Source organism: Oxyura jamaicensis, chromosome 24 (assembly GCF_011077185.1).
Source record: "Oxyura jamaicensis isolate SHBP4307 breed ruddy duck chromosome 24, BPBGC_Ojam_1.0, whole genome shotgun sequence".
In the NCBI taxonomy this organism is placed as follows: domain Eukaryota; kingdom Metazoa; phylum Chordata; class Aves; order Anseriformes; family Anatidae; genus Oxyura; species Oxyura jamaicensis.
In genome coordinates this window covers 4,683,842-4,696,673 of record NC_048916.1, presented here as the reverse complement: position 1 = coordinate 4,696,673, position 12,832 = coordinate 4,683,842, and the positions used below count along the sequence as shown (strand labels likewise).

Below are 12,832 nucleotides of genomic sequence, written 5' to 3'. Positions count from 1 at the left end.
AAGAGCAACAGGAGGGAAAGTGCATTCTCAGAGCTGATGAATATTCTAGTGCCTGTATGTTGAGGAATCAGAAATTTGAAAGTCTGATGGTTTATTATAATTACACATTCATTTGTGCTGTTTAGTGGAAGCCACATGTGCCTGTTGCCTGGGACTGTGACCTGTTATTAAAATCAGTTGTGCCATCTTTTCCAGAGATCAAGATGAGCGGCGATGCGGCGGATTCCACAGACACTCGGCACGAGCCCGACCAGGTGGAGCCAGGTAAGGAGGGTCTGGGACACTGGGGGGGCACCGAGGGAGGGGAAGGGATTCGGGGGGCTCGGGTGCTGGAACTTTCTGCCGGTGCTTTGCTCCTGTTGCTGCTGCGTTGCGTTCTTCCAGCCAGCCGGGGAGTTGATCAAGAATGCGCTCTGGGCTAGGATTGCATTGGTATCTTGATCAGCATGCAAGATCCTTCTGCGAGAGCGCTGAATCGGTTTCAGCGTGGAAATATGCTCCCTTCCCTCGCCAAATGAATAATGCCACTGAAATGGTCCTGGTCTGCTCAGCTCAGCACAAACAGCTCTACGTTGTGCACAGGGTTCATGTCAGGAACGTTTCCCCAGACAAAGCTCCCAGGGACGAAGCTTTTTTTGGCCACATATATGTAGAAAAATGGGAGGGACTTCTGGAATAGTCAAATCCAGCGTGGTAGCTCCAGCCAAAATGCATAGCTCTTCTTCTTGAGGCGTGATTGGGTTTCTCATCCCCACGACTCCCACCTGATGCTCAGCCTCTCCCTGCTCTGTGGCTAGAAGCCTCAGCTTTCCTTGCAGATGGAAAGCCCGAAGAACTGGGCGATCCCGTGAAGATAATAGCACTGGCATTAGTGCTGACTTCTGCCAGTTTGCCTACCAGTTCCTGCACTGCCACAGCGTGAGATACCCCCAAAAAATCCATGTCATGTTTTCCAGCATCGCTTCTGACTGCCGCTGCCCGCAGTGGGCTGTGAGTGCAGGATCTTGAGGATGTGGCTTATGGTCAGCCTCCTCTCTAGGCAAATAAATAGCAATAAGAAAGGCATTAAGCACCCACTAGTTATAGTTGTAATATAAGAAAGGTTATTAGAAACAGTGAGACTCATCTAGAGACTTGGAAATAAACACTCTTTAAAACCAAAACTCATAGAGACAATGCCCAAGAATTGTTCTCTGAGTCATGAACAGCCCTAAGCTTGGGGTGGGGGCATGTGTAACAACAGATTAAAACTTCACATGGAATGATTTTACTTCTCCTTCTATCGATTAAGAGGATTTAGGAAAAAAAAAAAAAAAAAAAAAAAAAAAAGAGAGAGGGAGAGAACTTGGTAAAGGCAGAGAAGCCTAAGCATGTTTTAATGGGGCTAAATCTGCCCCTTTATTTACACCGTACATTGAGGTCTAGAAATCCTCCGAGCTCTTAAGTTGGGTTATTTGACATAATCTAAGGCAGAGATAAAATCTGGTTCTATTCACGTCCATGAACTCCACCTGACTTTGGTCAGGTCAGCCTCTGCTCATGGCTTTCAGCTGCCCCCAAGCTGGTTTTCTGAGATAAATCATTCAACGCCGCCCGGCAGCAAGCGTGTCCCGAGCCCTTCCAAAACTCCCCGCTCGTATTTTGGGGGAGCTTTCAAGGGGGAGGCAGCTGCTCCCCAAGCACCCTGTGCCCCAGCAGAGGCGGCCGGCTGGGTGCAACGCGGTTTTTGGTGTAGGCTGCCCAGACAGCCATTAGTGTGAGCTGTAGCACCTCTTTCTAGTGGTAATTGAGAGGAGAATGCGGAGAAGTGGAGGCAATTTGTTTTAAAATAACAAAAATGTTCAGCGCTGCTCCGGGAGCCTTCAAATCAGGCAGGGAAATCAGAACAAGTAAATCTCCCTCATTTACAAAAGAGTGACACTTCCCTGGGGACTGATGCAAGCAACTTGCTTCAGTCAGGCTCTCCTCCAAGGCTTTCCTCCACCGGGACTGGTGGATCTGGTGGGGACCTTACAAGATCATGGTGTTCGGGCTGTGGGATGAGAGGATGCAGTCACCCCCCTGGTGATGGGACCCTACAGGAGATTTGGGGCCAGAGCAGCCCCATGCCCTGCTGACACCGGTGTCCTTCAGGGCCTCATCCAGCCCCACCAGCGCTCACAACCAGCCAAGCCCCCCGAGGGGCTCCCTCGATGCGGCCCCGAAGCTTTTCCGCCTCTTTGTTTGGTTTTTCCCCTCTTCCCGAGCATCCCGTTTACAAACAACAGAGCGCTTTGTACTGAACTTCCCTGAACATTTTTGTTTTCCCCGATACACGTTGTTGGAGGGATCTTTACTGCAAGAGTGTTTTGTTTACCAGCTTCGTGAGGGAAACTCTTATTTTCCAATTACTGATTAAATGAAGACCCATTTCCTAATGAATTGCACCAATGCACTGCTCTCCAGGAAACTTGTTGCCCCTGGAAGGAGAGGGCAGTTACCAAACCATCAATATTACAGCTTATAAAGGCTGGAAATCTTTCTAGGTGCAGATCTACAAAGGCCTTTCATCACCAAAAGATGTAGACTGGCTCCAAGAAGAATTTAAAATAATAATATTAAAAAAAAAAAAAAAGAAAAAAAAAAAAAGAAAAGGAGAGAGTTGGGTGCCAAAATGCTTTTGTAAACCAAGCCCTTGATCTAAAACTGATGCCTAAAGATCTGATGGGAAGTGGCAGTAGCAGAAGCATAATCTCAGCCTTTCATATCTCCGCCAGTTCTAGGCTCAGAGGAAAAAAAAAAAAAAAAAGAGGGTAATTTGGGGCATTGTTTTACTTTGGAAGGGTTTAAAATAATTGTGGGACTTTTTTCTTTTTGAGAAAAATTTTTGAAATTGTTCCTTTTTCATAAGAGGTTAGGAAGACTAAGCTTTTTATTTATTTATTTATTTATTTTTGCTTCTTTTTTTCTTATCCACACTGATTTCATAAAAAGCACTTCAAAGCTTTTAGTAAGATGCCCTCCAAAATTCTCCATTTCTTTGTGTACCTTCCCCCACCCCATCATGTCTGCTGCTCGCAGCAAAATTCTGCCATTGCCAAAATTCTGCCATTCTGCCAAAAAAAAATAACATGGCCTCAATAATAATAATCATAATAATAAAATGGGATATCCCCTGCCCAGTCCTGCAAATCCTAAGCCCTCCCTTGCTGCACCCCTGCCTTTCCTATTGCGGCACGTGTGCGAGATGCTCAGGGTATGTCCGTGGAGCTGTGCCGTGCCGTGCCGTGCCGTGCCGTCCTCCCTGCCCTTTGCTGCGCGCTGGGCTCGCCGGCAGTCCCGCGGACTCCATGGGGGGTAATGACAAGCGCGAGTTTTGCGCTTGGCTGCGAGCTCTTTTCATCTTTTTTAAACTGATGAAAGCCATGCCAGCAAGTTCTGGGTTGAGTTTTTTTTATGGGAACTGTGGGGGCTTGGCACTGCCGAGTGTCGCCCCTGGTCTTCCAGCCGAGAGGCAGAGATCTCCCCCTTCTTGTGGTTTATCTAAGCCCTCTGTATCTGATGCAACAAAATGCTGAGGTGGGACTTGCCTCTGTCTGTCTGTTTGTTTGTGTCAGACACTTGTTCCCCGTTTATCTGCTTGATCAAAACAGGTTACACCAAGCAAAGCTACTTCCCTTTGATTTCATCTGTTGAGGCTATGGGGGGGAAGCCAAAGCCTTAACAAAAGGGCGATAGGGAAGCTCTTCAAACACAACCATCGGTAACTGAATAGCTGCGGGCGCTCCGAACATCTTCCCTCCCCACCCTGCAACACGGGGAGCTGGACAGGCTGCCAGGAGCCCAGGGCGGGGTGCGCGATGGGCATCCCGGTGCACGGGGAGGGGAGCAGGGCTGCACGCCGCATGGGACGGCCCTACAGCGGTCCCGCTGCCCTAAAGCAGCTGCTATTGCTGCCTGGGGTGGTGGTGGAGGGCTGGACCAGCAGCTTGCACGGATAGGGCAGGGCTGGGGTCTGGAAGCTGATGGGTCGAGGAGTGGGGTTGCGTGGGGAAGGCATGTGGAGGTGGAAAGGGGGCTCTCGCCAGTTCTGGTGGCAACAGCACCGTGGTTGTCTCGGCCTCTTTTGGTGGGTTAGGAAGCTGTAGAGCAGATATCCTTCCCTCCGAAGGTCAGGAGGAGCCTTTCCTTTGAACCCAAGTGGAAAGGAGCTATGATGCATCTGCTCCTGTGATCTTGCAGGGGGGATGCTCCTTTGAGTGTCATTCCTCTCCCCCAGCTCCTCAATTCCAGCCAGCTTGTGGCAGCGGAAGGGTGGCAGCAAGAGGTAAAAGCCTGCCTCCACTGCTGCCACCAGGCCCCAGGCCCCTCCTGGTTCTCCATCTCCTGATGTCTGTCCGTGCCTTCTGCATCAAAACCTGTGCAAATGTGATTTTCAGCCCCAAAGTGGGGGTCCCCAGCTCGTCCCCCACCTTTTGGCCGGGTGTAAGCTCCTTGCTGCAGGCGCTGCTCCCCGGGCTGGGTGCAGTTCTCCCGAGGGCTGGGGTCACCGGTGTTTGCCGTATTGCTGTGGTAGGGCTCTGGGCTTGCTGCGTAGGCTTTCTTTTAAACTTCATGGTTTATGTTCAAATAGGATCTGGAGGTTTTCACCTCTGCATCTGCTTCTAACTCAGGTAGAAGGAAACGTGCCCAAGCCATGTCAGCAGTGTGAAATGGGTTGGGGGGTGCTCAGGCTTTGCTCTGCTCGCAGGTACCCCCCAGCAGGCGAGCCCAGGGATGCCGGGGCTGAGCCTTCCTCTTTCTTCTGCCATTACCCCCACAGACAGGGCTGGAAACGGGCCGTCAGGCCAAAGACTTTTGAGGAAACTTGGCCTTCCCCAGCCCCACACCGAGCCCCGTCCTTGGCTGTGCCTCTGCTCGCCAAGGCCAGCTCTCCCGGGTGAAACTCCCCTCCGAGCCTCCAGGATTTCTCTCCTCTCTTTCCCCTGCAGCCATGAACAGCCCCAGGACAAGTCCCAAATAAATAAAAGCAGCAGCAGCAGCCGGGCTGGAAACAGCTGGTTGCTATGGCAATTGGGCCTGCTCGGGATTTGCATAAGGCTGATGATTTTCATAGCACAGCCACATTTAAGGCAAGCAGGAGAAATTTCCATATTCCCAGCTCCGAGTCAGTTGGGGCGTGGGGGAGGCCAGGAGGGGGATATTTGAAATTCAAATGAAGGTGATTAGGGTTTGAGGTTGGGTTATTTTATTTTTTTTTTCTTAAACATCCCATTATGGAAGAGGATAAAAAAGGATGGGGAGGGGAAAGGGGAACAAAAGGCTGGTTTGACTTGAATTAGAGGGGCAAAGGAAGAGCTGGTCTGATCTGCCTCTTGCCTCTGGTCTAAGAGAAGAGACTTGCCCTCTCCCAACACCTGCAGGTGAAATGTTTTCCGTGGGAACAACTGCTGCCCTCGGGTTTCCTTCTGGAAGCTGCCCGAGTCTCCCACACTCGCTGTCCTGCGTTCCCCCCGCGCCCTGCCCCACACGAAGGGTACGTCGCGCCCGGAGCTGCGGTGGCACCAGGAGGTGGGAGTTCTGCGAGGCTCACAAAGGAAAGGCATTTCTATATCCCAGGGGGTTTCCACCCAAATGAAACGCCCGAGCCTTCAGTGAAAGCTTCCCCTGCAGTCGTGCAGCCCTCTCACTGAGTCAGCCAGCACGCATTCACTTTTCCTGCTAACCAGCCCTGACTTTCCCATGGAGATGCCCCGATGCCCCGGTTTGGTCTGTTTGTGTTGTTAGTGCAAACAGCAGGAAAACTGCAGCCCGATTTGGCTGCCTTGAGAACTTCCCATCCCGCTCAGACTTTCCCTTGCTCCTTTTAAGTAACGCTCCGGGAGCAAACCTTGGGAACAGGGAGCATCCCGGCAGGGCAGGTAAGGGTCCGGGGAACAGGCTGGTGTCTGCTCAGCTGCACTTTCTGCTCCCCATTACCGCTGGGCACAGGTGGGGGAATCAGGGCCAGCCACTCAAGTGATGACAAGGTGATTTAAGTGAGCTTGTCCCAGGCAGGGCCTGTGCTGCTAGTTCTGCAGAAGTGGCTGGTCTGGCTGCTGGGAATGGCAGAGAGGGTTGTGATGGTGTTTGCTCCGGTATCCAAAGCGAGCTAAATTACTGAGGAGCCAAATAGGTTTTTGGCTTAATAGGACCCCATCCTTCTTAGTGCAGGTAAATGTTTTGCTTTGCTTACAGCATGTGGCTCAAGTACTGTTCATAGCTGTAATGGGTGTCACTGCTCTTGGTTATGTTTTGACTTTACATCACATTTGGGGTGAGGGACTGGATTCTTGCATCGGTCGATGTGAACGAGTTAATTCCTTAGCCTCTAGAAAACGCGTATTGAAAGGTGCTCTGCATCTGGCCTGCTTTGTCAATCTCTAACGGCACTGTGCTTTATCAGCTGGGGTGCTAGAATCCTGCAGGATAGGTGAGATTAATCTTAATTTGAGATATTCAGCACTGTGAGGCTGAAGCCTGACCTACTCACCCCGGGCGCCTTGTAGAGTCAGTGATGAAAATAGGCATCAGCAGCAGGTGATTCATCTCTCTGCCCTCTGTCTTGGGGGCAAGGTGAGTTGCCCTCTGGAAGCGCCGGCTTCCTCTCCGTGGCTGTAAAGGCAGCCTAGAGCAATTGGCTGGGAATTAGACACCTAAAAGTTAGACATCTGAGCCTGAATCCCCTGCCCGGTGTCTGCCTGGCACTGTTCCCCCATCACCGTTCAGCTGTTCTGAATTTCCCTCCCAAATGCATGGGCAGAAAACTGATTCCCTGTGGGAATTCCCCGACACCTGCTAAAGATTGAAATCGCCTCCTAATTCCCTGTCCCTTCTGCGAGATCAAACTGCGGGGCACATTAAGCGTGTAGCTGGGTGGGAAGGGGAATAAAGTTAGCCTTCTGGTGGCAGCCCTGCTTTGTCGCCGGGCGAAAAGCCACGGGCGGCTGTCACTCCCCGCGGGTGACATCTGCATGTTCCTGCATGCGTTTGCCTCGCCGAGGCGAAGCCGAGCTGCGATCTTGATTTCCCTTCCTGCCATCGCGGGGCTTTTATCCTCAAGAGCCGGACTGGCTGGGCGGCTTTCAGTGGGAACCGGGGCGGTTGTGATGGGGAGCGGGGGCTCGGTTTTCACAGCACGCGAAGCCTTCCAGACAGGGGGGAACAGCAGGGGTGGGGGGAAAGCCGTCCGGAACTGCGCTGCTGCTCCCATCCCCAGAGAAACCTCCCCAGGCAAACTCGCACCAGATCTGATGCCAGTGCTATGCAAAACAGCTGCCAGGTGAACCAAGGAGAGCAGCGCGGCCCTCGGCTGCCGTGCTGCGGGGAGCCGGCAGAGCTTATCGCTGCCTCTCCCCCTCTGTCCAGGACACCCACGGAGAGGGCAAGGGATGGGGAAGCTCCTGGGAAAGGTAGAGCAAGGAGCTCAAAAGCAATCCTTCTCCCTTTAAGTCCCTGGGCTTCCCAAATTGGATGCAACCGAAGGAAGGGAGGGCCGTGGTGCCTGGCTGGCGTAGCAGGAGCACGTTGTTGGCTGGTGCGGAGCTCCACCAAAGCGAGCGGCGTTCTGGCAGTTTGCAGCAGTTGAGAGTCTGCCGCCACTTACGCTTTTCTTTCTTTTTATCTCCTGGAGCTAGGAGAGATTAAATCTACAGCGCGGATCCGTGCTGTTTGAACAGCCCGTTCCTTTAAGGAGAGAAATGACTCCTTCAGCGTGGGTCCTGATGGTGATAGAAAGGGGGAGGAAAGCAGTCTGTTTTTAAAATATTTGTCGGAAAGTCAGCGATTTAGCTGGAACGAGAGAGTCGTTATCCCTATCACACCCAAACCTTGGCTTGCAGATGAAGTCATTTTAATTTCACTCGACACACAAGCTTTTGCTGAAACAGAAAAAGATGAGATTTGTTTGCAAATAAATCTGCGCGCAAACACTCACTGATCCGGCTGAAAAGCTGCAGAGATTTGTGTATCCAGCCCCCATTTACATAACCACTGGGAGCAGAAATCACCTCGCCCAGTTTTAAATATCACACTATTGGACATCTAAGCCTGAACTAGTTGCCCCTGGGTCCCTTTGTAGTCAATAAAAAGAAATTGTCATCTCCAGAGGGCCATTCATCTCGACTTAGATAGGCGTCTAAGATAGGTCAGATGAATGGCCTCTGGAGGTGCCTATTGCTCCTCGTTGTCTACCAAGACAGCCTGGGGCACTTATCTCAGACTTAGACACCCAAGCTACAAATGGGTTCCTGTTGATCTCCGTGCATATTTCCAGCATGTTCCACTGTCACGGAAAATGAGGTACTCCCGAGCACCTGCGCTCATCTGGGGCAGGATGCGGAGGGTGCTGAGTCTGGCCTTGGAGGAGAGGAAGGGAAAAAGAAGTCTGAGGGCTGAGCTTGCTGTTGCAGGGAGGGAAAAGAGAAAGGTGGGAAGCTTGGAAGGGGAGGAGGGGATGTGCTGGAGAGCTTGAGCTTGGGCGCTTTGAACCTGCTGTGTGTTTTGGCAGCCTCGTTTGGAGAGTTTGGCTCATTGTGGTAGGGATGCAGCACGAAGCCGTGCTCCAGCTGCGCATCCCGGGTTCCAGGAGCTGGGGTGTACGGTGGTGACTCAGAGCCCTCAGCACTGGGACCCAGGGATTTCCCTCCAGCTCTTTGAATCTTGCCTCATCAACATGCTCCATTTGAACGTGAGCGAAAGCCTCGCATCCAAGAAAGCAGAAGATTACCTTTTCCTTCCTGTTCTATTTTAGCAACTGGGAACTGCGTTTCCTTCTCCCCTTCTTGCCTTTCTCCCCTTCAGCTACTGCCCTCAGATTGCATCAACCCCCCGTGGGTTGCAAAGGTAGAAACTGCAGGCCTTGAAGATCATCACGCAGCCCCGCTCAGGTGTGTGGATGCTGATTGCGATCATCTATTAGCGCTATCAGCATTCCCATCGCTTAGATGAGCAGTCGTTGGCTCTCGGGGCTTGGAGCTGGAGCGCAATGAATGAACAAATTCCTGGGGCGGGAGCAGCCAGGGAGAGGTGGTCAGGGGGCAGCTGGCCACAGCTGGGGGGCTCACGAGCGCCTGGCGGGTCGGAGGTGGAAGCACGAGCTGGGGAACTGCAGGGAAGAAGAGAAAGCCCTGAGATTGGGAAGAGAAAGAAAGCTTTGAAAAGCAGGTCGGGAGGAAGCCAGGAGGGGAGGGCAGGTTCCAGCACAGCAGAAATGCAGAAGGGCTGACGGAAAAAGGAACAGACCCGGATTGGGGTTGAGTTGCAGGTGGTGAGAGGATAGAGATTTTTGGAGCGGGGACAACGGTGTGCTCTGCCGTGAAATAGTGCTCTGGTTGTGCCTGATAACGAAGACCTGCAGCTCAGCCTAACGAGAGCAACAAAGGCAGCTCAGTTTCCATCTCTGGTGCCGTTAACGTGCTGCAGATAAAATCTGCAGAGTAGTTTCTAGATAGCAGAGAACAGGGTGCCATGAAATGGTTCGAGTCTGCTCTAAAAGCATTCTGCCATCCGTGAGTAATTGTACCAGGAACACTCCCCCTGAGGATCTCGGGGCCCTGGTGATTCACCTGGGAATAGTATGAGCATGGCGCGAGCTGAAAAACTGCCTGCTAGCTCGGGGTAGAGGCTTGCTCAGGTGAAAGCAAGCAAGTCAACGGGAGAGCTGGGTTTGCGCTCCTGCCTGCACAGCCTCCCCGAGCTGCTTTCCAACTTCTTGCAAGAGCCGTGAACTCCCCAAAAAAACACGATGTGTTGAAGCTTGATCAGATCACAGGGCATGGGCTATGCTTCATGGGGAACGTTATACTGGAAAAAAGAGGGGAGAAAAAAAAAAAAAAAAAAGGAAAGAAAAAAACAGGGGCAGAAGGCCCCCAGGGGCTTGTGGTGGTGGGATGCGAACAATTTCAGACTATTTATCACAAACTCAGTTGGGCTGGAAGAGAATGACTTAGGGGATGGCTTGCAAAGGGGAAGGGAAGGGGTTTCTTGGGGTTGCCTTTGCAACTCAAGAGGCTTCGTGGAATCCCTTAAAGCATTCATATCTGTGGAGCGCACAGCCTTTCCTCTGTGATGTTCTTGATGAATTTGGCAGGTGTGATAGAGGGGGGGGAAATGTTTATCATCAAAGGGGAATGAGTGAGGGCCTGTGCAGTACCTTCAGGCTGAAACCTGTCTGATTTTCCCCCTGTGCCTGCCAATCTCTCTTGGAATCAAGGAGACGCCTCTTGCGCACAACCCCACGGCACCCTCTGTTCCTTTAGATATCCCGTAATTACTTGGTACCACACAGGTTCCTAAAGATCCCTGGTTAACAGCCTCGGCCACCTGTTTGCTAGCCTCTCCCACAGTTAGCTCTTGCTTTATGCGCAGTCCTGGCTCCTGGGTTTCCCTGGAGACTTGCAATATCCTCCAGTTCACCCCCGCTGGAATCTCCCTTTGTCGGTGAGCTCTCCCCCACCCTCGCTGCCTGGCCAGGTGTCTCCCAGGCAGAAAAAAAATCAGCAAAGGCTGGTACCACCAAATGCTGCAAAAGCCGTCCTCGTGCTTCCATCGCTGCTTTCGCATCGATTCCACCTCCCCGCTCCTCTCCTTGCTCTTACACAAAAGTGCGCTGGGCGAGCAGCGCATCTTCGGTTACGTGGTCCTGAGTTCTGGGAGGTGTAGACGGATGCTCTCTGCTGTTAATACTGAGACCTTTTTCTGTTTGTTTCGTTGTAGGAAGTGAGCAGAATGGGCTGGACTTTAACAGGCAGGTAAGACGCTCCTTGGATCCTCCTGCTTTCTTGAATTACAGTGTAACTGCTCATCTTGCTGAGTCCCAGGCAGCTGCTGCTAGGAGATACAAACTGTTAGGGCACAAGCTGCTATTAAACAGGCCACTAAAGTCCTTCCCGATTCCCCTTGTGGGACAGCATGGCAGATGAAACTTCTGGTTTCCAGGCCTTCCCATTTCATAGAAGTTCAGTTAATTATAGAGTTTCTTAAAGTCACCCTTTGCTTGAGGCTTTTGCTGGCTTTTTATTTTTTTCTGATGCCATTTAGAAACAAAAGGGACCTCAGTTACGCTGGCGAATGTGCAAATCCCGCCCCAAAGCTCCACGGATTTGCACCGTGCGCGACGCTGGTGCTGAAAGCACTGCGGTATGCAAGTCTAGGAGCACGGGCTGACTCACAGGAGTATCAGCAAGGACTGAAGATGAGGTGGTTTGAGGTCTTGGAGTGCCTGGGTCAAGACCAGGCCTGCCTACAACGGCAGATTCCTCTTACAAGACTGTGGGGAGAGGGGCAGCAGATGAATGCAAGTGTGTCTGATAGCAGCAGCCCTGGCTGCAGCACGTGAGGCTCTGGCGAGCTGTTGTCTTTGCTGTTAGATGTTGCCCTCTGGCTTCATGCAGCCAAAAGCAACCCCTGTCTCATGGAGCGCCTGAGACCTTCACACCCGGCCCTCTGAAATCCCCGAACCTCAACGCAGAATTGCAAAGGGGAGGCAGGTGACAGCCCTCCCCACACCCCGAACTTGTGCAGAGACACAAGAAAACATGCTCAGTCCTCAACCAAGGACCACTGTAGCCATCAGGGGGGCTGGGCTCAGAGCTTGTAGACACAAAGAGGAGGTCTGGAGAGACAAGGCACCCACCTGCTGCAGCACTCCGGGGAGCTGGAGCGAGGAAAGCCAGCAGGCTCCGTGGACAGTTACTAGCGTTTGAAGCAGATGTTGGCACTCCTAGCAATCCAGCAGCCTGCCTGCTTCCAGCTTTGCCTTCCCCGAGTTCAAGGGTTGCGATCCTTTGTGAAGGCTTCCTGCTAGCAGCAGGTGGGCAGCTGATGCCTCTCCCGTGACTTTTCTGCCCGCCAAGCTTGTTTTGGTGGCTCCGGCCTGACAGATGTCAGCAAGCTGCTGTTTGTTTGTTTGGTTTGGCTGCGCCGGTTCTGGGTGGGTTGTAACTTCCTATCAAAGGTGTCTTAACACGTTCAGCCATCTTCCAGGTTTTTGGAAAACCCAGCTGAAAACAAAAAGTCTTGTGTCTCCAGCTCTGTGGATTGCAGAGCCCAAAGCACAGGCTTTCTACAAGCCAAGAGAAGAATCCAATCTGCTTATAACGAGTGATAAAAGAAAATTCCCTCAAGATAGAAATAAGCTATGAAAGTACAAGATCGTTACATGTTGCAAACTTTTCCTATGGCAACACCACAGAGATGTTAGAACTGGATCCTGGGCTGAGGTTAATCGGGGAGACGTTAGTGACGGTGGTGAAGCAGTGCTGGTTCTCACCTGCTGGAGATTGGACTCGTTATCTTCAAGGTCCCTGTCCCCTGCACGCCTCTGAATGAGGAGCTGCCTGTATACCTGTGTGGGCAGGCAGCCTCACAGTCGTTAGGATTTGGGCCAGAGTCTGCTCGGTGGAAACATCTTCCTCCCAAAATGAGGTTGTGGTTGCACAGCAGCCTTTGGTAGCATTCGCTTCCCCCTTTGTTTCTCTCCTTCCACCAGGGCACCGCAAAGTCCCTTCCATTCGCGCCAGCACACCTGTGTAACCAAGCAGCAAACCTTCCTGGGGACCGATCGAGGCTTAAAAAGCAAAAAACCTGTGAATAAGCTCATTCTGAAGGTGTTTTTCAGCTGCTTTCTTTATCCGGGTTGTCGCAGTGTGGGTGAGTGGACCTGCAGGCAGCGTGGCTCTCTGTCTCCCTCTCTTGGCCCTCTCCAGGGCGAGTTGAGCCATTCTTGGTATTATTTTAACCGAGACTGAGCCCCAGCGCACGCCGGTTGTACGCTCACGTTTCAGGCTGACCTCGGCTATTGGTGAATTTATCT

General features: G+C 52.0%; 1 protein-coding gene across 1 annotated transcript in view; it reads left to right on the top strand.

Annotated features, from left to right (window-relative positions):
- Positions 1 to 12,832, top strand: part of POU2F3 (POU class 2 homeobox 3) — a 41,157-nt gene that overhangs the window by 4,564 nt on the left and 23,761 nt on the right. The window contains exons 3-4 of the mRNA XM_035346108.1: positions 196 to 264; positions 10,735 to 10,769. Of these exons, the coding sequence (XP_035201999.1) occupies positions 196 to 264; positions 10,735 to 10,769 (104 nt within the window). The remainder of the gene's footprint in view (positions 1 to 195; positions 265 to 10,734; positions 10,770 to 12,832) is intronic.